This window comes from Cygnus atratus, chromosome 1 (assembly GCF_013377495.2).
Source record: "Cygnus atratus isolate AKBS03 ecotype Queensland, Australia chromosome 1, CAtr_DNAZoo_HiC_assembly, whole genome shotgun sequence".
NCBI classification, from domain to species: Eukaryota; Metazoa; Chordata; class Aves; order Anseriformes; family Anatidae; genus Cygnus; species Cygnus atratus.
In genome coordinates, this window is record NC_066362.1 from 121703307 (window position 1) to 121729842 (window position 26536).

The 26536-nt window shown below is 39.6% G+C and overlaps 1 protein-coding gene across 1 annotated transcript in view; it reads left to right on the forward strand.

The window, feature by feature from the left end:
• Positions 1-26536, forward strand: part of DMD (dystrophin) — a 1075555-nt gene that overhangs the window by 1011037 nt on the left and 37982 nt on the right. The window contains 7 exon segments of the mRNA XM_035542302.2: positions 1101-1302; positions 4384-4469; positions 7147-7304; positions 15715-15881; positions 18030-18141; positions 23085-23221; positions 23999-24037. Of these exon segments, the coding sequence (XP_035398195.1) occupies positions 1101-1302; positions 4384-4469; positions 7147-7304; positions 15715-15881; positions 18030-18141; positions 23085-23221; positions 23999-24037 (901 nt within the window).

Here is a 26536-nt window from a genome sequence, read left to right on the forward strand (position 1 = left end):
AGTTCACTTTAGGCCAAAAATCCACAACCCCAAGTCATGCTGAATTATGCTGCATTTTGTAACTAACCGTGGTATGAGAGGGCTTAACAGCATCTAGACTTTTATCTCACCTTTTCTCACCCTCTGGAAATTCCTTGCAGGGATTTACAAAAGGTTTTCATATGGCAGCAAGAAGATCTGATGCCCCAGAGAGTCTATTTTTTCTGATTTCTTTTGTTTTGATTCCTGTTTTGCGTTGTACACCAGCATCTCATAACTCTCTGATTTGGTGTCCCCCAAAGTGTGATACTGCTGCTGATGTTATTTTTCAGAAAGTAAGATTAAGAGCTGATGGGAAATTCTATTTTGCTATGGGCATCCAAATTTCAAAATACAGTTGACTTAAATTTGAATGAAAATCAAGATTTTAAATATCTGTGGCAGAAATCTCTGTTGTATGTTGATTGATAAGTTTTAAATTTGTCTCACTCTGTAATGTCATAGAGATACTTCTAAATGTAAATGCTAATCAGAATTAAAAATCTATAAATTCTATTAGTAAGTACTGGAACAGGTCTGGAATCTTCTTTTCCATGTTCTCACCAGAGAAAAAGTAGCAGAGAAGTTAAGCCCGCTTCAGCTGTGATTCATTTGCTTATTCCTTGTGGAATTTGGTTCAGTGAAGATTGTTTGACTTCTGTAGGAAGTGAGTGTCACGTCTCATGAAAGCTGATGACACGTACTATGTTTAGAGCACATCCAGTGAATGCAGTAGTCAAATATTAGCCTATCTGTAGGAACATAAAACGTGGAATATGGAGTTTTTTCTTACACAGTAATTTACGTAATATTTCCATACAATCCAATAGCATAGTAGGTACTTTACAGCTAAAAGTGAGTTTTCATTTTATAAACGTTGCTGTTTAAGACCACAGCTGAATAAACAGTGCACCTGTAGGACTCTTGGAACCAGTCTTGCACCTGACTTGCAGAGGATATAAAATGTCCTTTGGCCAGGCATGTAAGCCAAGCAAATTCTTGTACCTAAATTTATCTTTTGGGTACAGGTAGTACAACTGCTGTTTCTCTGCAATCTTTATTGCGTTGTTTTGTTTTAACAGTGGATCTCCTGAGTCTGTCTGCTGCATGCGATGCCTTGGACCAGCACAACCTCAAGCAAAATGACCAGTCGATGGATATTCTACAGATCATTAACTGCTTGACTACTGTTTATGATCGACTGGAACAGGAGCACAACAACTTGGTCAATGTTCCTCTCTGCGTGGACATGTGCCTCAACTGGCTGCTGAATGTCTATGACACGTATGTATGGGTGCTGTAAACGTAGCACACTGAAAAGCTTTGCTAGCACCACAAGGGGAAGGGGGAAAGGGTAATGAGCTGGCTGCCTCGTCGTAAAATGAATGGCTTGAAGCTGGAAAAACAGCAGTTGGAAAGTTTAAGAAGCCTAATGATTTAATGGCTGCATTTAGTTGAATCGATACAGCCCTTGGTTAGGCATGCAATACTAGATTTATTAAGCTAAGCAATGAGAGAGCTGGAAAAGAGAACACACTGCTGTGTTCAGAGCAGTTCCAGGACTGCACCTCCTCTCTTGGTCAAGGCTTTGCCTGGCTTTTAAAATTTCTTTAGATAAAGAAATTCAAGAGCAACACATGAACACCATCATATAGACTCTTGCATGTGTCTGTATTTTTGTGTGCTAAACCTTTACAGAGCTGTTCATTTTCTGTAGCTTTCAATCTGTAATCCTTGCTCAAAGCTGAAAGAGACTCATCTATACTCTGATGTGTTTACAACCCTTCGCAGTCAGGAGATTTGAGAAATGCTTCATCTAAAATTTAATTTGAAAAAGGGTACCTATAACTATAAATACAAGAGAGTAAATTTACCTAAATAAAATTATAATGGCGTTCCATTCAATGAGTTAGTGATGTTGCTCAGAATGCACAGATAAATTCCAAAGCACATTTTGTAAGTCAGTTTTAGACTAAGCCATGATTTTTGTATTTGGTGAATTTAGTGAAAAAAAGATGTCAGTGGAAGTCTTTATTTGTTGTTTTTTTTCGTGTTCTTATCAGCTACCCTCAGCCGGACATGCTCATTACTGTGGCAGAATAAACATTCATGTATAGAAATGGAAAGACATGAAACAATTACTGTGTTGCCACTGACATTTTGAACTGTACTGTAGTGCCATAACATCATTCTTCCATCCACCCTTTATCACAGCACTGAAGCTTCAGTGATCACCTGCACACAAAAAAGTACAGATGTGTATACAATCTCTTCCTGCAGCATCATGTCTGATAAGACAGTTGCTTATAACATCATCTGCAGCAGCTGTACAATCCTGTGAAGTGGATTACCCACATTACATTATATTTTTGTGTAGTGTACTGGTAGGAGGGAATGGGGCTGTATTCATTTAACTGCCAGGGTTTTTTTTCTTTAATCTGCTTTGGCTTTCACTGAACTCTGATCCAGTTTTGAATTATCATCTAATACGAGTAACATATATATGAAGTTGGTGACAAACAAAAAGACGCACTAGAGATGTTAATCCAGATCAGCCACACTAGTGGCAGAGAGGGAAATAAAAGCAATTCCCCAGGCTGCTCCTAAGCTGGACCATCCGGTTTAGATTTGCTGTGTCCAGTCTAGCTTTTGTTATGTAGCACTCTGCTGAAAGTACAGCATTAGAAATTATAATTGGCTGCCTCCAGGCAATTCCCTAGGTATGCTAGGGAATTGTATATTGCAGGACTCGATGAAACACAGAGTTGTTTTATGTGTGAGGAAAGCTCCTAGCTGTTTTGCTGAAAGTCGAGTTTGAATTATGCTGGTAGAGAGGTGACCTTGGGGTTACAAGTGTTTAGTTTTCATTGTAAACTTAATAGGAAGAGATCAACTGAAGTGCATAGTAGTACTGGAGACGTTAATTCAATGTACTGAATCTTTACTTTTCTTATAATTGAAAACTGTCATTTGTAAAGATACTAATCAAATTCACAGTCAATGACTGATCTAATTATGGGCACAGCTCTGCAAATCCAGCACGTTTCAGATTTGTTTTAATTGATCAGTCACTCATGCTCATTTGCAGTAGCATGGTAAATTACTGATTTGACTTGGGAGGAGAGTAGAGTGAACTGAAGAACTCATGGTTCATGCAGGTTCCAATTTAATATGCCTTGCAGGGAAATAATCATTCTACATTCTTCTCCTGTATAATTTGCATGAGCCTGGTATTCATCAGCAGGAGTTTCTCAGGGCACAGATGATAATTAATTTGGAAAAGGTTTGAGGGAGAGGAGTAAAAGGAGCGGAGAGGGGAAAGCATAGGTAAGCAACAAATGCATGTTCATGGTGAAAAACACAATATTTATTTATTTTTTTTAAAAGGCTGCAAATTCTGACTTCTGCCTTGTCCACCAGTTTCTGCCTGTACGTTTTGTAGGTGTTGCAGGGAAGATACATAGGTGAAGGAGTACAGTTGACTCTTATGATGCTTTTGTAGGACTAAAAAGAAAACATGCATGTTGGCTGAACAGTACAGCCTACTGCATGAGTACAGTGTACCTGTACAGGACTTACCATATTTTCAGTGGTGGTCTTTTACTGGTGGCACTTCAAAGCTGTTGATAAGGCTGTGCTTCCAAAAACCATGTTTAGACATAGGCTTACTATGTTGTGTATGTCTCATTTGCAATAGACGTTACACGTTTGTAATGCTTCCTGAAATAAAAGTCTTAGGGGAAGCCAGCAGCAGGAAGCAAATTGAACTAAACCAGGTACCTGAGAGAAGTCTGAAGGTTTGTCACTGTGCTGCTGGCAGCACAGAGGATGATGTTGTTATCGCAGTCACATTAAAAAGCAGAAGCGATAGCACAGGCATGTCACAAACCAGTGTGAAGGTGAGCATGAAGGAAGACTGAGTCAAGGCAGTGCAATAACTGACGTGGAGGAGGACCAGCGCTGTCGGCCTGCTCAGGTTTGAGTGATAGGAGAAGGAGCTCAGAAACAACATCATTACGGTAATGACTCAACTGTACAACCTGCCTTCGTTCTCCTTGGTTTTAGGCAAGCTTAATCAGTCACCTGAACATCTTGCTAGTGCCATTTCTGTTGTTATTTCTGCATGAGGCTGTTCCTAGTTGAACTGGTACAACTGCACAATTCAGTTTAACTATGCCTGTGGAACCACAACCATATTTTACATTCAGTTTACTGTGTATGTGATAGCAGGCTAGTTTATGCTATGCAAAGTGGTTCTTTGTGTGACTTTAAAATAAAACTGCAGAACTATGTTAAACTTTGTAATAGTCAACAAGTTATTATATGAATGGATTATATTATCAGCCAATGTTTCTTTTCTATTAGGGGTCGAACAGGAAGGATCCGTGTTTTATCTTTCAAAACTGGTGTTGTATCCCTTTGTAAAGCACACCTGGAAGACAAGTATAGATGTAAGTCAATGTAATTCTTTTTTTTTTTTTTTGGTAGTTTGTGTTTATTTAATGTTTTCATTACCGCTATTTGTTCTAGGTAGTTTAGCACAGTGGTCACCAAACTTTCTGATCATGCAAAAAAAATTTAATAGGTAAAAAAATCTTTGAGCATGCACCCCTAATATATGCATATTTATTTAGTTATATATATGCACTAGTGTGCTATATGTACATAACGTACATTATAAAGTATGGACAAAAATAGAAATTAAAAAGGGATGAGATAAAGATGAAATAAATACTATTTTTATTTCTTTATATATAATTTATTAACTGTTCAAAAATACGTTTTACTGCACCCCAGTGGATTTGCACACCCACTGGGGTACACACACCTCACTTTGAAGACCACTGGTTTAGCACACCTTCATACACAAAAAATGTGCATGCACACACTTGGTTGGAAGAATTCACATGCTGAGATTTAACCTTTTCTTATAGAAGGGTGCTAGAACCCTTTTGCTGTACCACAGCAGACAAAAGAAAATGTATAAACAATAAGATGAAAAAGCCAGTAAAAAAGCAGCATTGATCCACAAGACATCATCCATTACACCATTTTGAAATATATTATCTTTTCAAAATATTTTCCACAATGTGATCGGAGTCTAACTGAATACCTTATGTTTAAATATAGTTGCTATCTGTAAATAAAAATTAAAGTCATGCAGTTATTTTGCATATTTTAATGGGCCATATCCTAAAATACTTGAAAAAATTCCACTTGAAGTTTTAGTTTCAGCTGACTAATGAATCAGTTCATTAGTGAGGCTAAGATCCAGAAAAGGTCTGCTGATAAGAGTATTTCTCAAGAGTAACTTTCTGGTTAAATTAAATGACATCACTCTTACATACGTGCATTGAAAAAAAGCCACCACCATTAGATTTTGAACCAGTGCTGTAGCAATTCTTCATTAATGGTTATTATTTTATTATTCTTCTAATCCAAATTTAAAAAAACTAATAAGAAAACATACAGTTCCAACAATGGATTCTGTTATATGAATTATACACGTCTGTGTATAATTGGATCAGATTTTAGGGCAATCACTATAAATGTCACAGTTTAGTTCTTTAGATGTTTCATGTGGGTTTTGTGAAAAATTATTCAGAAAATCTTTTTAAGAAAATCAATACAGATTTTTTTTAAAATGATAGTCCATTGAGAATTATCAGAGTTATAAAGGAAAACATTTATTAATATATTATAAGCTCCTGTAGTGTGTATGCATGGTAATGCATAACCCCCTTTTAAGGTTGCAGAACGCAGTGTTTTACTGATAGGTGTTTTACTGATTGAACACTGCATAGCTTTTGAGAGAGGAACAAATCGTCTCTGCCAGGCTGTGGTCATGTTGAAGTCATAGTGCCATTGCTGTTAGTATTGCTGCAAGTGCGTGATGAGTCGCGCCCCTTAAAGATTTTCTGATATTTGTGCAGCAGAGCAGCATTGGTTCTCACAGAGCAGAATTCTTCAGGCTTGCAGAGGTGATGGAGAAGAAATTTTCTCAAAGTTATGTATCATAAAACCAGTCTTGGTAAAAGTGAAACTTGTGTAATTAAAATGTAATCCTTTCTCTATCCATTCCTTTATTCCTTTGGAAAAAGACAGGTGTCAAAGCTGCTCTAGGAAGGTTACCATGAAAAGTGCTGAATCACCTTTGTAATTGTAACCCTGTTGTCAGGTGAAATACTAAGGCTCCAAAAAAGGGATTTTTTTTTTTCTAGTGTCTGACCTTCCTTTCTTCCTTCTTTCCTTTCTTCATTCCTTTTTTCCTTCCTTCTCTTTTTCTCTCTTTCTTTCTCTCTTTGAAAAATAAGCAGAATAAATTCAGATCATGTATTGTCAACAGGGATATTACCAAATAAATATTTCAGTTAATGCTAACCTGATTTTCCTTATTACAAACTCTAAAACCTCCTCATTGTATACATAGTATAACTAATTCCCACTAAATTAAATTGGGCTCACAGGAGGATAATAATTCTGTCCTGTAAGGATCCTTTTCTAGAATGATGCAGTAATAGAACAAGACTTAAAGTGACATTTCACTTCAAAAATGAAAACTTAATATGATATTAACATTCCCAGTGGATGACAGATTCTGTCATACTGCAATATTTTTCTTTCATTTTAGAAATACACTTGGATTAAAAGATTATGGTATATCGAAGTTAGGAGCTCTTATTTTCCAGATCAATTCATCTGAAAGAGAACTGGGTTCTGAATTGTACACTCATTGCTTAGAGCTGAAGAAGTGTTGTATATTGTATGAGATTATTTTACTGTTAAACAGTATTTTTGAGGCATTACCATTGCTGTGGATCAAAGATCCTGATGTTCAGTTGACTGTATGTCAGAATTACAGCTGCTATCATCAGTAATGGCATAGGCACTGTGGTAGAATGGCATTTCTTCATGGGTACAAACAAATAATCCTATTAAAAATCAACATTTACTAACAGAAGCAGTGTTTGTAGGAAGAAAAGCAGACAAACTGCAGATACATTTACGTTCATGTCCATCGAAGCCATTTACCCCCCTTGTGAGACTTTGAAATGATGCAGTTTTCCTCCATACTTGTTGTGTCCCTGTTATGATGCTTCAGCCATGGTGTCCTTTTTGTTTCCCCAGACCTGTTCAAGCAAGTGGCGAGCTCCACCGGCTTCTGCGACCAGCGCCGACTGGGGCTCCTGTTGCACGACTCCATCCAGATCCCGCGGCAGCTAGGGGAGGTCGCCTCTTTTGGGGGCAGCAACATTGAGCCGAGTGTCAGAAGCTGCTTCCAGTTTGTAAGTTCATCTTCGCTCGCTGTTCATTTTCTGATCTGTGTCTCCTTTCCAGCTAGCCTTTCTGTTTTGGAATGAGACTGAAAATCTGGAGGAAGGACTAGGGTAGCAAGGATTGTTTAGTGGTACTCACTAGTGTATTTCTTTGACAAGATATATATGAATTACACTGCTTCTTCTTAGGTGCCATCTTCACTGCGATTGTGGCAGTGATTGAAGAAGCCTAGATTATCGTAGAATCACAGAATGGCTTGGGTTGGAAGGGACCTTAAAGAGCATGTAGTTCCAATCCTCCTGATATGAGCAGGGACACCTTGCCCTAGACCAGGTTGCTCAAAGCTCCATGCAGCCTGGCCTTGCACAGGGTTGTCAAAGTTTATGTTGTCATCTGGACAGCAAGTAGTTGGCACCAGGGCCCGTGTAGTAACTGAATCCTGCAAGCAGTGGAAGTCTGTGTTGTGGAAGTTCCTGCTTTTACAATTTTCTGCTGCCAGCAGTAGATCACCATTTATTTGCTGCCATGTAGGTAAACAGCAATGGTTAAACTCATTTTTGTGTGTATACATACCAATGGCAGCCAGGTGCTCAGCAGAGGGATGCAGAAAGACGACTGACTGAAGTGCTTACTAGGGTTGAGGAGCACTTGATGAGCTCCTTTCATTGTTGGAATGGGTAATGCTATTTTTCTTTCAACGGTACTAAAAGAATTTCTGCCCTATCTTTTGAGGAATACACAGCCAACTCCAGGCTCTTTTTCACACTTGTAAATTATTTAATCTGAGGAGGAAGAGAGTTAAGGGAATTATTCATCTTTCTGCTAACCAACAGCAAAATGCAAAAGATTAAGACAGCTGCTTAATGAAAAGGTAAAGAATGGGAGGTAATGTATGGTCTGTGATAACTCTCAATGCATCTTCTACATCACGATAGAAGAAACTCTTGTTCAATCCCTTAAATATCTTGGGTTTTTTCTGTTGGCTGGATGGGAGCAGGGGGAATTGTTTGCTTCTTTCTGTACCTGCTGCTCAAGTTTCATGAGGTAGTAGTTTCAGTTCTGTAATAAGGAAAGACAGCAAGTTTTTTTCAGTGAATAATAACGCTTGGAAGTCGTCTTCGTATGCGCAGGGACTATAAAAATCAAATTCTAAAATGAACAGAAACTTCTAGTTGCAGTGGGATGTTTGCTTTCTGTATTTTTTAAACTTATTTTGTCAGATCGATTCTGTAAGATTCATATTTTTTCATTTCCATCATTTGTGTCTTGACCTTTAATAATTCTAGTCTGTATTTGATGTCATTTCCAAATTAATGGTTTATAGGGCCATATTCTGGGTGGATAAGCCATGCTGATAAACTATGCATGGTAACTTTTATAGCTAGTTTAGACCCTGCTATGGCTTTCAAGGCTTTTGAAGGAGCTCCACACGGGGGTTCAGGTAAGACTAACACAAAATAATGCCACAGCAAATCCGTGGTGAGAATCTACATGTCAAAAGCTGGCTTGTGCAAATGACTTTACGAGGAAATTAGGGATCACCCGGTCCTATCATTTTCCAGAATGAATAGCAAACACACTGAAAAAATGGTGTTGAGAAACTGATAAGGAGAATGAACTTGGAATCTGACAAAAACTTTTTTTTTTTGGAAAGAGGGATAATGTGTGTTTATATTAGGGAAAAAAACAACAGTAAAATGAGTAGTGATGGGACACAACTTTTTTTTATAAAATAGGAGGAGGACTTGGAATAAATGGTTGTTTGAATAAAATGAGTTAGCAAACTTGTCTTACTGCAAATGAAGAAATGCCAACAGGCAACCCAGGTGCCAGCATTTCTGGAAGAACAGCTGGGCACAACCTTTCACCCGGCCATAAATCAGAAAGATGGAAAAACTGAGGTTTTCTTCTCTTACCTCCACTAAGAAACAGTGTTAGGAGGAATTGCGTCCTCTCTTTTTCCTGCAGATGAAGCCTCCATTTTAACTTAAGTGGGAGGCTGTTTTCTGACCTGGCTTGCAGCCGCAAAGACAACTTTCTAATAAGGCTTGAAATGGGGAGGGAGGCTCAAGCAAGGAAAGAAAGTATGAAAAGGGAGGGAGTCCTAGGGAGAGGAGCAGAAACCCAAACATGGGAAGAAGGAACCAAGGAGTGGAAAAGAAAGGGCCTGGGTTGAAGGACCCCACCCTGAGGGAGAGATGGTATGAATAATTGGGGAAATAATAGTGATGAAAGCAACTGAAAGGCAGGGTAGGATGAGACATGAAAGAAAGCAACAAGGAATGGAGACGGAGAGAAGTAAGACATTTGGAGGAGGAATGGAGTGCAGAGAGATGCTTTTGGCGTAGGAGGTGCTGCAAGGCGGCAGTGCCTGGGGAAAGGAGCCCCTGAGGGGGAGCAACGCTGGCGCTTGGCAGCCGAGGGGGACTGCACAGGGTGCCCAGCGGGGACAGCCATCTCAGCCTGCAGAGGCGTGTGCCACCCCTCCTGGCTTCCTCCCTCATCCTTTCTTCTCCTGATACCCTCTCAGCTTCCCCCATTGGGAAGGGAGGCATCATTTTCTTTCAGGGCCTTCCCTCTCTGTGTTTCCTGACCCGAGCCTGGGCTGGTTCCAGCTGTGCTCCTCTGAGGCGCTTGGTGCTGGGCACACTGCGAGCGGTACACAGGCCCGTCCGTGTGCGTGGCCCGCGGCCCTCCCTCACGTGGCCCCATACCATCTCCTCCATTTACTCCAGGGAGTTAATTCAGTTTTAAAAAATAGCGCCGGGATTCACAGTTTGCATTACTGTGTCAAAATTAAATTAAGTCTTTGCACGCCCATGGTGAGGAATGTCTTTTTTTTTTTTATATATACGACTTTTATTTTGTTGTTCTGGTGATGATAAGCCAACCATAAATTGCAGTAGTGTCAGGCTCTGCAGCAAACACGTGCTTTAGAAATCCCTCTGCCAGCCCCTTGGGTTTGGTGCCCTTGCCATGGCCTCGCCAGGTGCACACAACAGCAGGGGACAAGGGGGCTTTTGCTGCAGTGGCCGGGCTGGTGGCCCTGCTTCAGGGCTGAAGGGCGAGCCCTTGGGAGTGCTGCTGGGGGTCTCTGCTGTAGGGAGCAGGTGCAGCTGACCTTGTGGGACTTCAAAGAAAGGGTGGTTTTGGTGAGAGCAATGAGTTCGGTCATAGGGACCTTCTGCCTGGACCCACACTGCATAAAAGTAGCCTGTAGATCCATGAAAAACCAAGGGAGTTCAGTATTACTGCGGGCTGAAAGCCCTTGCCTTCCAGGTATGTGATGGGTACATATTTTAAGTAAACAGGGTAACGAATTGTTATGGGCTAAAGGACAAATGCATTGTGTTTAAATCACAGTGCAAAACTATTAAGATGCTGTTTTGCATAATACAGAGAGACCTAGGTATTCACATCACTGCCATGTATGCTCTACCGTGCAATTGGGACACTTAAGAAACGTGAGATGAAAGCAGAGACAGTGCAGCTCAGATGGAAATGTCTCTTGCTGTTTCTCAAAAAAGTTTGCATATTTGATTCTTGATTATCAGCTGTGTTAGGTATACTTTTTTCCAAGGGTGTTGGGTGCTTTGTATGAAAAACTGGTACAGGTGAAGCTAAAGAGCAGTAAAATATGTACAATTAATTCATATCTATATTTTAGACCTTGTTTAATTTCACTTTGACAGAGGAAAGTATTTTAATACTCTGTTGTATAGTCTTCATTTCTAGGTTTGCACTCAGTCAGTGAAGATCAGCAGTAGATGGCAGGGTTTTTACAACCACTTAACTGCATGTCCAAACCCAGTGTAGTTACTCAGACAAATAAAAACCAAAATATGGGCCTGTTAATCCTTATAGGAGTATGGGCAGTCCAAACCCTGGGTCAGGACCATGATAGTGGCTTCAGCTGTACATGCAGTGATTTGAGTGGTTTGGACAGTTGTTTTGTGGGGTCTGTTTTTCTGTTGTTGTTGTTGCTGGGGTGTTTATATATATATATATATATATTATTTTTTTTTAATAGGAAATATCAGTACTGTGTACAAATAACTATGTATACTTAAATAGAGATCTATATGAAAATAACGTACAGATGCAGTATTACTGTTGAGGGACTCGGGTTCTTTTGAGAGATTCAGACAGCCCTTGTTTCTGTTTGTGGGATGTTTCCTCTGCTTTTGGCTCTGACACAGGAGAACTGGCCTAAGGGGAACTAGCAAATCCTTCCTCAGGCTGCTATGTTGTAAATGTCAAGAAAACATCAATTCTGGTTTTATTTCAGTAAGAATTTATGAACCTGTGCCTGAGTTTGGGATGCAGTCTTGAAGAGTCCTATAAGTGAGCTGTTTTGAAGAGCTATTTTAAAGTGATTTAGGATTTGGGAGGTGGAGAGTAAGAAGATAGTGATTTTCAAGTGTGCATGGGATGTTGTATATGATACAAAGCTGTATACTAAATGACTTCTGCATTCTTGCTTTTTTCATTAGTCTTTACCACAACAATAAAAACAGTAAGTGAAGCAGTGTAAGAGTAATGCAAGGGGTCAAAGTAATGATCTTAAGCATTGCTCCAACAGTCAGGCAGATTTAAGCAGTTAGCATCACCCAGTGTTACCTTTGAAATAATCCTTCCTTCGTTGCCCATGAAACAGCACTAGTCTTAGAAACTATGAATTCTTGACTTGTGTTTTCTTGCCAGCTGGCAGTGGAGAGAACACAAATGTGCTGGGGAAGCCATTCACGAGTGGAAGACAAGGTTCAGCGGGGTTTGGTCTAATGCTAAGCCCTGGGAGACAGGGCTTCTATTCATGGTTTGTGCTGCATTTTTAAACTTGAACAACTCACAGGAATCCCATTCCTCAGTTTCAGTTTGTCCAAAATAGTATTTATTTAGACTAATGTAAAGCTTTCCATCCTAGATGGAAAACACCATTGAATTAGTAATACTGAATTATTTCCCATTAGTTCCTTACCTTGCACCTAAACACAATGTACCTCATCAAAAGTGTTACCAGAAATTCCTGCTATATTGTCTGACTGTCCAAAACCATACTGCATTGGTCACGCAACATCACAACTGTATTTTGGAGCATATTTCATATTATACATCGATAAAGTTCTTACACTGCAGAGTATTTTTTAAAATAATAGCTGAAAGAAGAGGAGGGAATAATAATAAATAATTTAAAAAACAGAAAAATTCAACTCCTAAGTATTGTATAAAGATGCCAACACCGCGCAACTTCCCATTTCCCCATTGTTTCTGCAGAATAAATACTGAAAAACAGATGTGTGGAGCATGATGAATTTGAATGGTCCCCATAATAAATTGTTGCTTGTAAGCTCGAAAGGGCTTTATGAATTTTACTTTATGATTCACTCTGTTATTACCATAAAAATTGGGAGTTCCACAGAAATGTGTTGAAGAGAAGAACCATTAATATTCTTTACAGCTCGCTCTTGTTGGTTCAGATATGTACTGCGTGAATTCAGACTTCTTCCCTTATGTAAAATTGTCAGCTGCTGCCTTTACTGGATTTAGAGATTATTAAAAAAAATCGTAATAGCAGCTCAGGGAACAGTCGAGAACTGTCTGTCCTCTACCATCTGACCCTGACCAGCTTTTCTCCACGTGGCTTTAAATCTTCACGTAATATAATTTGCAACCAGTTCTGATACATTTTAATGCACCTAATCTCTCTGAGCACAAGTTTTCGTACAGCCGGGGTGCAGAGCTCCGTGTGGGCAACCATTGGGACTGCTAGCAATCGCCAGTGACTGCAAAATTAAAATAGATCTTCGAATGTTACAGAAAGGCTTTCATCACTGCAACGTTTTCCCTGCAAATTTAAAGCAACTACAAGTGCAGAGTAGTGCTTTGAGCTGCTCATTTTTATTCCGTCCGCAGCTTGTGCTGCAGCATTTCAGTACACTTCATGTTTTTCTATTAGAAACAGAATATTAAAGAGATATTCCTAAAATATTAAAGGCTTAGAGGACCTTAGTACAGTAAGCGTAGTCTACCAGGCAGAGGAGTGGTTTGCCAGTGTAGTTCCTGGCAGATGCTGGCTCGCTGAGTGATCCACAGAAAATCACACCCCAGCCCCTTGCTGCCGTAGCTGCCAGCCGGAAAAGAGGCACATAAATGATTGCATTTCATAAATGCTCCTTTCTCTTAAGAGACTTCTAGAATTAATTTTGTTTTCTTGAATTCATTGATATCCTTCAGTGGAAAGCAGTAAAGCAGTGTCCGCTGCTCTGAACAAACTCTCTTGCCAGTGTTGCCTGGATGTTTCTTTACTTTTTCAGTTTTCTCTCAGTTTTGGTGCTGAGGTTGTTTTGGGGGAGAGGCAGGCATTGAGGGGACTTCATCTGAAGAACTGTAAATATGTTTGTGGCTTGATGGGTTTACCCCAGAAGAAAATCCTGACCAAAAAATATTTTATTTCTAATTAACCAAAATATTGCAGCAGCATTTTAAGTCAATTTTAATGCAATGTATTATTCCAGAGACATTTGTGGTTTTGTTTGTTTGTTTGTTTGTTTGTTTCTGTGTTTTTGTTTTTAATTTCCTTCTTGTGGTTAGGAGTTCAGTCTAGGAGACTTTGCATTTTTCTCAGTCTGCAAGTATTGATCAGTTAATTTGTTTGTCAAGATTATAAACAGTGTTAGCTTAAAAAAAATGGTAATATTGGTTTTCCCTCTAGCTCTTTCTGCCTTTATGTCTGTTGTGAAAAAAAAAATCCCCAGATTTGTTGCTAGCATTGTATTTTAGTTGAATGAAACTAAAGGTTTTAGCTAGGTCATACTAAATTCAAATTTAATGAGAAATTGGGAAAGTAATTGGGAAAGAGCAAGCATTAAGAAAAAACACTCAATCCCCTATTCGTTGTGGTCCATATACATGATACATTAATGCTTATTATGTGCTTAAGTGCTTCTAATAGGTTTGGAACCACAAATTAAGTCTTTGCCTTGTGAAACTTCAAATGCAAAAGATTGTCTCACAGAGGACTGTATTTGAATGGTTAGAGAAAAAAAAAAAAAAAAGAAAGGCAGGGGATTTAAATATATTTGGTTCATACCCATGTTGTTCATGCTGGTTGAGGTGGGGTTGAAAAGTGTCAAGGAATTTAAGATAGCACGTAGCGGTGGTTTACAGAGATGCAGTGGGACAGTGTCCTGCTCCACCACTACTTCTGTTCTCCGTGTGGGCTCCTCCTCCCTCCTGCCTTCCCGGTGGGAGCCCTTCATTATCTCCACCTGATCCATCATCTCTTCAGGGCTGAAACCAGGCTCCAGACACCCAGTTCAGTGCTTGCTCGATGCTGTCCTTCACGCTGGAGAGGAGTTCCCATATAAACATTCACGCTGTCACTTTGCTTTGTTCCTCAAGATCCCTTTTGAAGCTGTTTGTCCGTATTCCGTAATGTTCTTTTCAGTGACTGGTCTGCCAGTGCAGCATGACCTCTGCCTGTGCTGATTGCTGCTGTCCTGTGGCTTCTCGTCTCTTTACTGTTTCTTGTTCCCTGCTGTAACGCTAAGAGGTAGGGACAAGACATGACTTTAGGTGTTCGCACAGTGCGATGGGAATCTGGTTTGTTATGGACGTTCCTTGAAGGTACTGTAGAACAGGTGCACAAAGTTTAGTTCTGTTCAGGATACGATGGGAAGGAAGCAGAGAAAGGACTGCCACGAAGTTTTAATGGGCTTTTTGGCCCTTGGTAAAGAGGAGAAAGCAGGAGGTTGTGGAATACGAGGCTAAATGCATCATATTCTGTGGGACAAAACTGCGTTGTGTTCCGAGGCAATGACAAGGAATTTAAAGATGGTGTGGTGGGAAGAGGGATTTTGAGGCATTTAAGGAGGCAGAGTTTACATGTTCAACAGTGGGCTTGAGAAAGAATTTGAATTATTTCCTTATACGTGCATTTTGAAGAAAGGTCAGGGTGGCAATGGAGGATGTTAAAAAGAAAGGAATTTTGATAAAAAGACATGCAGTTTTTAGGGGTTGGATAACATAAACAGTATTTTTTAAAATAAGAAGTGAGAAACAGTGCTATGCAAGTACAGATACGAGATATAGGAAACACAGGATTATCTTTTTTGCCAGATGCTTTGAGTGGATGATTTTTGTTTTAAAAGAGTACATGGTAGTGCTGTCTGTTGTAATAGAGAATAAGAAAAAGAGAGACTTGAAATGTTAATAGTGTTCGGTTCTTGTTTTGAAGGTAGTATCCTGGAGATTTTTTTTATTTTTATTTTTTGGATGGGTGGATGGGAGGAAAAGCTGGATGGTATTCAGGGAAAAGATGTGGAGCAGGTAGGAGAACAGTGACTTGAGCTGTTAGTTAGCTGGTACTACACAAATCCCTTCTGCTGAGCCCTTGTCTTTCTTCCCCCTCTGCTCCAGGCCAATAATAAGCCCGAGATTGAAGCAGCGCTGTTTCTGGACTGGATGAGGCTGGAACCGCAGTCCATGGTGTGGCTGCCTGTGTTGCACAGGGTGGCTGCTGCCGAAACTGCCAAACACCAAGCAAAGTGTAACATCTGCAAGGAGTGCCCAATTATCGGATTCAGGTACAAACTAACTCTCTCTCTGCTTTGTGGAACACTGCTTGGTGGATCAGCATCTCTGTTTCCAGGCAAATCGTGTTCTTGATTTTATGCATGTTCAGGATAAGAAGAGTTGTGATGGGATACGAGGGAGGGTGACACTTAGACTGGGTGCAGTGATGAAAAAGCTGAAGAGAACAAAAAATTGCTTATCAGTTAAGATACTGCCGTTCCTCTAGGTCCTGCTCTCCCTTCCAGTCCTTCTGTGCCTCATCCAAAGTATTGACAAATTGCACAACTAACAGGATTTGCTTTCTATTCAGTCTGTCTTATACATGCAGCTTCATTTTCTGAATTGGATCCTAATGAACTGCTTTCTCTCATGTCGTAAAGCAAGGAAGTGACTTGAAAATTTACAGACATGTAAAGATACTGTGCATTTTTCAGAGGAATGTGGTTGGTGGAATATTAACCTAGTGTGCTGGAAATGTTGCTGATCTGTTTCAACATCTGGATCAACACCATTGTTACTATAGCAATGAATAAGTCGATGGGTGGTAAAATGGCTGTGTGCTGGTATGCCTGTTGAGAATCCACTTAACGGCTAAGTAAATACTCACTTTCAATTATGCCTAGACTTGTTTTATCACTTTGCTTCCTAATAGCTGCTTTGTATGGTTTCTGTCCTTTCTGTTCATGGTCCTCTTTCACTGCTGGCATTTCTCCTTCCATCATATTGTGTTGTTTACAAAGACCTTTTTGTAACTGTATTTGTAAAATGCGTATCAACAACAACAGCAAGCAGTACAACATAGAAAAGCCATCATTTTGCTCTAACATGGGTGAGTATGAATGTTGCTTTTATATGTATAGTAGGGCAGTCCTTTCTCCTGTGCAATTGTACAGGCAGTGAGAAAGAGGAAATAACGAAGGTACTGCTTTGTTTTAAGTCTGATTTTTTTTCTTCAGTCAGGCTGTTCCTTTAATCATCTAAAGTCGTGTTCTTCTGCTTTTATTCCCCTTGCATATTGCAACTGGGATAATAGTAAGCATTACTGAAGAAGAGCAATGGATGGGATGTGACAAGTTCAACACATCCACAAAGTGAAAGTTTCCTGTTGCAGATACAGTTTGTGAAACTACTCAATTACTCACACGGTTTGTATAAACAGCCAATGACAAGAGGATGGAATTGGAAAAATGCAGCACTTGGAAAATCAAAGGATGTTGAGTGAATGGATAGTCTGTAGTTAGCATCAGAAACATGGAGAGTGGACACTGGAGCTCTGTGTTTGTGTCTACTTTCACTTGTCTGATCTCATCCGTCTCTTAACTTCATATAACAATTCTATTATGGTAGTCGAATTTGTTGCAGATTTTTTTATGCGTTTGCAAGCCACTGAGACCTTGTTTACCCACTCGACAAAAAGACACTGTATTGGACAGCTTTTAGAAAGCTAATACTGTGAGCCTCAGTACACGTAAAACAATGCTCTTTTGAGGTTAGTGTGACCGAACTGCTTAGCGTATTTGGAACAAGACAACCCTTATGCCTCCGGGTCTTTCAAGCACTTCAGCGTAGCATACACAACAGTTAGCTGTCTCATAGAGCTGATGAGCTTAAATAATGGCCTGAAAGTGCATTCAGATTCTTGCAGAGATGGCATTCTATAAATGAAAATTATTTTGATGAAGATGATGGAAACTACATGAATACATTCCTACCTTGTATGCAGCACTCAACAGCTTGCTAGTGTTACTTGTTGAGGAGGGCATTACTTATCTGAATTTTGTTTGCTCAAGAAGTTCTGTGTTAGGAGTCGTGAAGGAGACCAGAAGAACTGGAATTAGCATTGTAGAAACAAAAAGCTTGGTGCTGTCTTTTGCATATTATGAGAGAGGGGGATTCTGTAGATAGAACTCTTCACTGTTGCCCTCTGCTAGAAATTTTGTGATACAGAGTGATTCATTTTGAAGATTCAAATCTTTGATAAGCATCTGTGCTTTGTTGCTCTGAGGCAGCAATCCTGTCCCTCAAATGGGCATTGTCGTGTATTGTGCGCTGTGTGACATCTCAGGGAAGAGCACTTAATGACACAGAAAGCTTCACAAACTGACAGGAAGTATTCACCTACTGAGCTCTGAAGCCATGTTTTTTTCTTCCTCTTTTAGGTACAGAAGCTTAAAGCACTTTAACTATGACATCTGCCAAAGTTGCTTCTTCTCTGGCCGTGTTGCAAAAGGTCATAAAATGCACTATCCCATGGTGGAGTACTGCACACCAGTAAGTAGCTGTTTTACTGACCCTTACTGCCCGTTGTTAAGTAGAAAGGAAAAACTTCATTTACTGTGTGCAAGGTAATGGAGCGTTTGAGTGGCTTTTTTCCCCCCTGTAAAGAAATCACCGTTTATAAATTGTACATTCCAGGAATTTCTAATGCTTAGTAAAAAGACACTCTGATAGTTGGAAGTAAATTGCAGTTTCATCGTTTGTGCAATGCTGTGTCATAATATGTTACTGCATGCTAATGATCTGCTCCATGTTCGGTGCCGTACAGTTTACTTCATGTATCCTTCGAGAAGCCTGTGATTTGTGCAAATACATATTTCTATCTTAGATCACAATGTTTTCTCTGTATCAATGTGAGATTTTTCTTCCTTTCCCTAGCAAGTTTGTCGCTTCACTTATTTTGCTTGCTAAACTACAATTGTGTTTTCAAGGTCTTTACTATATGACAGTATCTTTTTATTGTATGATGACTAGACAGTATAAAAATACCAGGGAAATTCTTGGGAGTAGCAAGTTAGATTTCATTTCTGAAGACCAGAATTCATTGTGTTGAGTGCAGCACATTCGCTGTGTGCTGCATGGATGGTGTCATGAGGGTCTTCGCCCTTGTTATACAGTTCTCAAAAGGATCGCTTTTGTGTGAATGCTTCTTCTGTACCAAGCATCTGGCAAAGAAAAATTTGTACTATTCTCTTGGTGTGTTGTCCCTCTTTCATTTTGGCCTCTCGTGACCACGGGAGAGGGGCATAAATCAGAGGAGCTCTCAAGTGGCCCTTCCACAATGCAGCATGCCTGAGCTTTCAGCTGTCTTTGCTATTGTGTGTGGTGGTCTTGAAGCATTACTGCACACACTGATTTCATTTCCTAATCTGATAATGTGGTCATTAGTCTTGTACTTTTGTCTGCTGGTCAAATGTAAATGGTGAAAAAAAAGCATCAAAATTATATGTAGGCTAGCCTCATAAAATGTCATGAATAGTTTTTGCATCTTCATCCAAACAAAAAGGCATTGCCAAAATGAAGTAAAGACACTCAGCTTTTCTTAGGAAAGAGAGAGAAAAATTTATTCCCCTAAAACATAGTAAAGCAAATTCAGTGGGTTTTTTTAGTTGTGATTTATGGATATTTATTTACATTATCAACTTTTATTGTAGCATCTAAATGGCACTGTTTAATCCAATTCTTTGCTAGGGCAACCTATATATTTTTGCTTACTTTTTGTCAGCATTCACTGGCTGCTGCTTTTCAGCGTCTTCCCCCAAGGACTGAGGTTAGTGGGAAGGGTGGTTTGCCTGAGCTGCTGCACAGGTTGGAGAGAAATGTTAGCACTGCTGAGACGAGTCTGAACAGACTTCTCCATCGCAGGCATTCCTGGAGCAAACTGTCATGATCCCAGCCGTAGCCCGCCAGGCTGGCTGGCCGTGCTGGAGCAGTCCTTCCAGTTGAGCTGAGTGCATTCTTGCTGAGTCGGCTGCTGGTTTGTTCCGCAGCCTGCCGCTCTGACTCTTGTTCATAGGTGGTGTGGGAGTTTGCAAATGGTGCAGAGAACGCACAAAACAACGTCTTGCTGGTGTTTTCTTACCTGTTCCTAAGAAGTGTTTCAGGGAAAGTTCAAGGAAAGTGTGAGAAGTGAGAAATGAAGTAACGTTGTGAGACACTCCCACAGCCTGAAGTAACTCATTGCAACACAGGCAGGGTCCAGCAGGTTTCTGTTCTCCCTCACAATAGAGGTTGCACGATGATGAACAGAAAACTTGCAACAGCATCCAGATTGCTGAATCAGAATAAAGAAGCATTTACAGACAGTAAATTTTGTTGTGAATTCTGAACTCCCACAGCCCGTGCTCTTGTGCTGTGCCTGGCTGTACCAGCAGTAAACTGAATTAGAGTAGGATTAACTAGGAAAAAAAGGGAATGTGACACACAGCAAGTGCTGATCTTTTTTGTGTTGCTGCTATTGAAAAACTAAACCTAAGTACTGTGTGATTGAACAAGACATCCACTGAAGCTATCATGTCTAGTATGTAATTGTTTTTGAAATGAATGAAAACAATTTTGCAGATGGCAAAGCACTTTTTCCTCTTCCTCCAGACAAATCTCTCACCTTAGAATGCATTTTAGCAGACAGAAGACATGCTAAGACGTTGACATATCCTTACAATAGCTAGATGAGCACAATGAAGCCTCTTGGTATTTTTATTCCCACTCCCTCTTACTACAAGGAAATTTTGGAGCACTGCAGCCTTTAATTCTGCTCAAAGGGAATTTGAGAACTCATGCTAAATGTCCAAGGGATGTGATAACTTCTTTCCTGCAAAGGGCTGAGGCAGAATAAGGGCATGACAGTTCCCTAGTTTCTATTTAGACAGAAAAAGTAGCAATGGTTAATCAAAGGAAGGTGCCTTTTAAAAAGGTTTCAAGTAAAGCATAGAAGAACAGTTCTAGACCGAGGTTTCAGTGTAGCATCATTTTTCTGTTTGGGTTTAACAAACAGTAACTCACCAACATAAAAATATGACCTTGTTAGAAGCAAGCATGTCAAACTGAGATAAGTTTCTACAGCTACTGTTTACAGTTGAGGCTGAGATCTGGGGTGAGGGTTTGGCAAGGCACTTTTTTAAACCAAACTGTGATAAGTCAGGTGGTGGTAAAGTTCTCCTGATGTCAAGAAGTAGTTTTGGTTTTGGAATAGTTTTGGAATGTGCAAGACCCAGCTGCCTACATATTACTTTCATTTAAGAGAACTAGGATGCTTGAAAACTCCACTGTTTCTTCCTCATAAATGCATTCTACTGAGAATTTTGTTTTGCATAGTTTTACTCTGAAAATCACATGGAGTAAAACATCTATGGAATAAATCAGAAAGTTTCACTGAAAATGGGCTCAGTCTATCAGTATGTTCACATAATAATCACTTTTTTTTTGCCATTCTTGTGCTCCTTGAACAGTTTTGAAATTGAAACTGGATCACATTAGAGGTGCCTGGTGCTTGTCACTAGAAGACACTTTTTTCTTGGGATTCCTCTGATACCAGTCTTCAAACTAGATTGAAATGTTTCTATGCAAGCACGCTATTTTAATGTTTGGTTGTCAGTGGAAGGTTCAGGGGAGCTAACACATCCCAGGAAAGTCTAAGTGAAGAATGCTTTATTACTCATTGTGCCTGAAAACACTTACAATCAAATTACAGTCAAATGCAATTGCAAGTGTTCACAACGTTGAAAATAGACAAAGTGGGAATAAAAGTTTATGAATTACACGTGAGCAACATGAATTAAGCTGTGCTTAATCTATCTATACCAACACTAGGTATTAAAAGTTCTTCTCTGTTCCCAGCTGATCTGCTATAGCTGGTCTCTTGATGCTGACCGTCTTAGGGACTCTCTCAATAGGCAGTGCAGATGGCATGCAGGAGAGAGAATTCCCTCCTGTTGGAGCCTCTAAGGCCAAATCAGTAAGTGCCCTTTCCGGAGTCCTCTAGGTGGTCCAGACGTACTTAATCTTTCTCAAAATGGCTTTACTTGGAATTTATTTAAATATTTTTGAGCATTAGCTCAGCTTCTTGAAAATACAAATGCTGCTGTACTGTCTTGCAGGTTCTGATATATTTTTTCTCTGCCAGTCATTGATTACACTGAATTTTCATACAAGATAGACTGACTGCAAAGAGAACCAGATTTGCTTTACATGAAGCTTGTAGGTATCCTCAGCACAAGAAGACCATTTGTCCTTTCTGTTAATGCATCTCAGTCTTCCTGCAATTATTTTTCAGGGGATGCTTAATTTTTCTACGTGAGCAATCACTAAAACTATACACATCTGTGTATCAGCAGCTCTGTGAAAGTAGGCTTGACTGATGGATCCCAGCACCTCCTTCCTCTCTGAATAGAAGGCATAGAACTCATTAAAAAATGTCAGAAAGATTAACTTTCCCTCGTTTCTTTCCTTCAAATTAGATACACTGGAGAAGCAATACTGGTGTGTGGGTCAGGATGAACTTAATTTACTGTAGAAAAGCAGTATTTCAGGGTCGAGCTTCTCTGTGAGGTGTAAAGAGTGGAGTACAGCCTGACTAATGTAGCTGAAGTCTTCCATTAAAATTCTTCAGAAAATTGTCTGGCTCTTAATCAGGCTTGCAAGAAGTGTTACATCTTCCCAGCAGACATACTTTGAACTCTTTCTGGCTCATTCTGGTCTTCAGGAAACTAATTGCACTTTGTACTCCTCTTCTGGTCTCTATAGGGAGAAAGGAGGCTGAGTGCAGGCGACAGAGTAGAAAACTTTGTGTAAATTGTGCTCCCCTCAGGTTATTGATCTTAAATGCTTGCTAGCTTCAGATTAGACAGACGCAAGAAAAAAATAACTGATATAAGAGATTTCAGCAGCTCTCACCTGCTTTTTGTTTTTCTTTGATGAAAACATTAATGGTAGAGGAGGCTGAGAAGGGAAACTGGAAAGGAAATGTACCAGGAGCGTTGGCTTGGCTTTCAGGGACTGACAGATCCAGGAGATGGAAACAGCGTGCAGGAAGGGTCGGGATCCAGCCAGTAAAGCAGCCTGCAGGTCCCTCGGGCCGGCTGAGTGTGCTCTGTTACAGCCATTTCAGTGCTGCACAAAATGCAGGCAGAGGGTCCCAGGCAATTTGAGGAAATTACAGATTCTTGTTTAGTTATTGCTTGTCCTCATCAAATCACTGAGAAGAGGCATGACCCTGTTACAGGTGTTTGGAGCTTCCTCTTTTTCTTCTTCCTCCCCACTAGCTGTGCCATTTGGTAGTACATTTTGAGGTGACAGTAATAAATAAATAGAATGTGTGGTTCTGGAGGCCAGCTCTGCTTGGTGTGGCCACTGCTCCTTCAAATGACCCATCAAAGGAAGAGGCAACTAAAATTAATAACCTCATGAAAGATGATTTCATTGTGATTTGTGGCTTTCAGACAACTTCCGGAGAAGATGTCCGTGACTTTGCCAAGGTACTAAAAAACAAATTTCGAACAAAAAGATATTTTGCAAAGCACCCAAGAATGGGCTACCTGCCTGTGCAAACTGTCTTGGAGGGAGACAACATGGAAACGTGAGTAGCTCTGAAGTGTCTAAACAGTTCATTTGGTATGCTCTTTGAGCTCCCCAGCTGGTGCCAACTCCCTTCACTTCCTAAATGCATAAAGCCTCTTTCTTTCTTTCTTTCATTTTTTTTTTTTGTTAACCACGGCTGGCAGGAAAACACAAGCTGGGGTTCCAATTGCCATTCCCTTTATCTGTTTTCACCCATCTTCACAAGAACTTCCACTTCAGTCAGTAAAAGAAAAACGCTTACTGGCAGCCTTATAAACTTATAAAGTTTGATACAGCAATTTGGAAACTAATGATCTCTTCATTAAATTTTTATTTTATTCCAAAGGGGTATCTTTCTGTGCTTTTATTTTTTAAATTAGGTTACTATGTTTGAGAGCTTCCCAGCTGATTTCATCTTTTCTCACCCTATAAATTTAGTCTTATTGAATTACTGTGAAGTCTTTATGGAAAAAAAAAACAACCACAATAATGATACACATGGAAAAATTAATGAGTAGCCCATCTCCCTTTGTTTTTGTTGTTTTGTTTTTTTTACAAGTTTAATCAGTTGTTTAATGGCAATTGCACACAGCTTGTTCTCGCGCTCTTTCTCTCTTTTTTTAATTTTAGGTATATTTTTTCTCTTTTTGGTTGGTTGCTCTTCATGGTCACTCATGTTAGTCTGTTGGATTTCTGTTTTTTAGTTGTTGTGATTTTTTTTTTAATCTTTCTGTAATTATTTTGCTGCTGAGTTTCTTCTGCCTCTCTCTTCACCTCCTCATTTTTTGTCTTGCAGTCCTGTTACTCTGATCAACTTCTGGCCAGTAGATTCTGCGTGAGTACTTTTGCTGAAGTGTGCTGCTGCTGCTACTGCTGCTGCGTTCCCTCACTTTTTTGTTTCTTTCTTTGTTCAGTTTTGCATAAGTTCATTTCCTTCTTTCTTTACGATTATTTCCTTTCGTACACTCTCTAAAGGGATGTTTTGATCGCAGATGAACAGAATGGGATAAGTCCAGGAATGTCCAGCAGTCATGAAATGTGTACTGTATACTCTTTCTGGAGTATGTATTTTCATTGAATTAACAGGGATTTTGGTGGAGTCCTACTATTGCTTATAAGAGTTTGTCATTTAAAAGCCTTTGTTTCTGAACAAGCATCAATCCCTCTAAATGTACACTAAATGCTTTTTGAAAGATACAAATAGAATTTTATGGATTTAATTCAGTTTCAGGAATGACATTGTTTTGTAGATAAAGCTATAATTTTGTGTTATGTGCAGCCATTCATACTTGCACACTCAATGTGCCCCAATTAATTCAAAGCTCACTGGATATTTTATTACAGTTTTTTTAGATACAAAAAGCTCTGTGAGGGCAAGTTGAAATGGGAAAATGTTTACTGTATTTTTTTTTCAGAAGTTAAAAATGCAGGGTTTTTCAACTGTGGACTGGATTTTCATTCTTGCATCATTCCTGCATATGCATTGTCTTAATGTTGTAGTAACACCCTTAACTTGAACTAAAGATATATAACTTACCATTGTGGCATTTGCTACTACTAGTGTTACATGGATGATTTTAGAATAATGTTAAATAAGGTTTATTTTTAATTCACATATTGATAACTACTGAGAGACTAATAAATAGAATTTTATATATTTCTATATGGTGAAATGTATATGGCTTGCACCTTCATTGGATTTTTGGTAGAATAAACAAGAGTGAAATGTATACATTGGAATACTGATTTATAGTTTTCATTTGGAGCACAGACAACTGGGAAGTCAAATGCAGTGCTCGTCCTCTAGGAAATCTACTTTGAGTAAACATGAAATGCGTATTTCTTCAAACCACATATGGTTGAGGATCCACCCACAAAAACTACCAGAAGGCTGGAGACAGGTTGAAATAGAACGGCTTTGATCTTTAGGGTGCTTTTAGTGTTTATAAATGCATCTGGGGCTGATTGCAGCATATTGTATACAAAACTGGGTATCTAGATTTCTTACCCCTTAGAACAGTTGGAAAGTTAAAAGTAACCTTCTAAAGAAAGCTTGGGTAATATGGAATGCCATTGCTGTGTCTGACATAACATGAAATTAAGCTGCCATAACACGCTTATTTGTAAGGCACTGCCACTAGTTCACTTACAGTAACAACTTCATGGTATGCCTACACTGATAAATTCACACCAAAGGTTTAGTGTTGAATACTGCAGGGAGCTTAACGTGCATGTAATTTTTAAGAAAGCGTGAGAAATACTTAGAGGCAGGATTTGGATGGAGAAAGGTAGCACCTTTTATCAGACCAACTCAGGTATCATCCTGAGAACAATCCTTTCATCTGGTCTGACAAGAAAGCAGGAAATTAAAAAAATACTAATAATATTGGTTGGAAGGAGTTTCTGTTTTTTTGTTGTTGTTGTTTTTCTACTACCTTTGTTCCTTTCCTTAGTGCTAGACAAGGGTAACAACACAAGTTACTGAGCAAGCCAGCCTTAAAGCTATTTTTCAGTTACAGGGCTGATTCCACCTTTGGCAGACAAACTTCTTACTGTGGTTATCATTGCCTTTTTCTGGTGCTTTTGTACCAGCTTTCTGTTTGTCTTCAAATTGTTCCAGAAGAGCATAACCTGATCGCATTCGATGGTGCTAGGTACATCCTGACATCAACATGTGTTACAATACCTGAATTTGTTTGTAAATACATACGTGTATATTTTTGTTATGTTAGTGATTTGGGTCACTTATTATACAGTGTTTTGCACGTATATTCCACTTGCCAGGCATAAAAGGAGCAGCTTACACTTTTTATGGGAATTTATGTCTTTTTATTTGGACTGTGGTCTGTCAGTGGCACAAACGCAATTGACATGATTCTACACTTCAAAGAGCCATCTACTTCAATGCTGAATAGCACACAAAATGCCCTCCTCCTGTCAGCCAGGTTTCCACTGGTTCAGGGAATTGCTGGCCGAGGTGTTGCCACTTGACATGAATGGAATTCCTCAGGCTATTGCTGCAGACACCAGCGTGAGAAATACAGCTGTGGAGTCCTTGTAAAAGGAATGGCTATCTTGGTTAAATATTGGCTGTGTTTCTGTGCCTCGTCGCTGAGTGTTCAAACTGATTACGTGAGCTGATTACATGTGCTCAGAAAGTGAGGCTAGCGAGCTCTTGCACAGATGGTCATCTAAGAGTGTGTCTATGTAACAGCCTGCAGTGCAGCACAGCCATTCTCAAGCTGGCTCAGGTACTGGCAACTGCGTACCTCTGAGCAGCTAAATTCAACGTGAAAACCACAATGTTTCTCAACAGGTTGCTTTAATAAGCAAG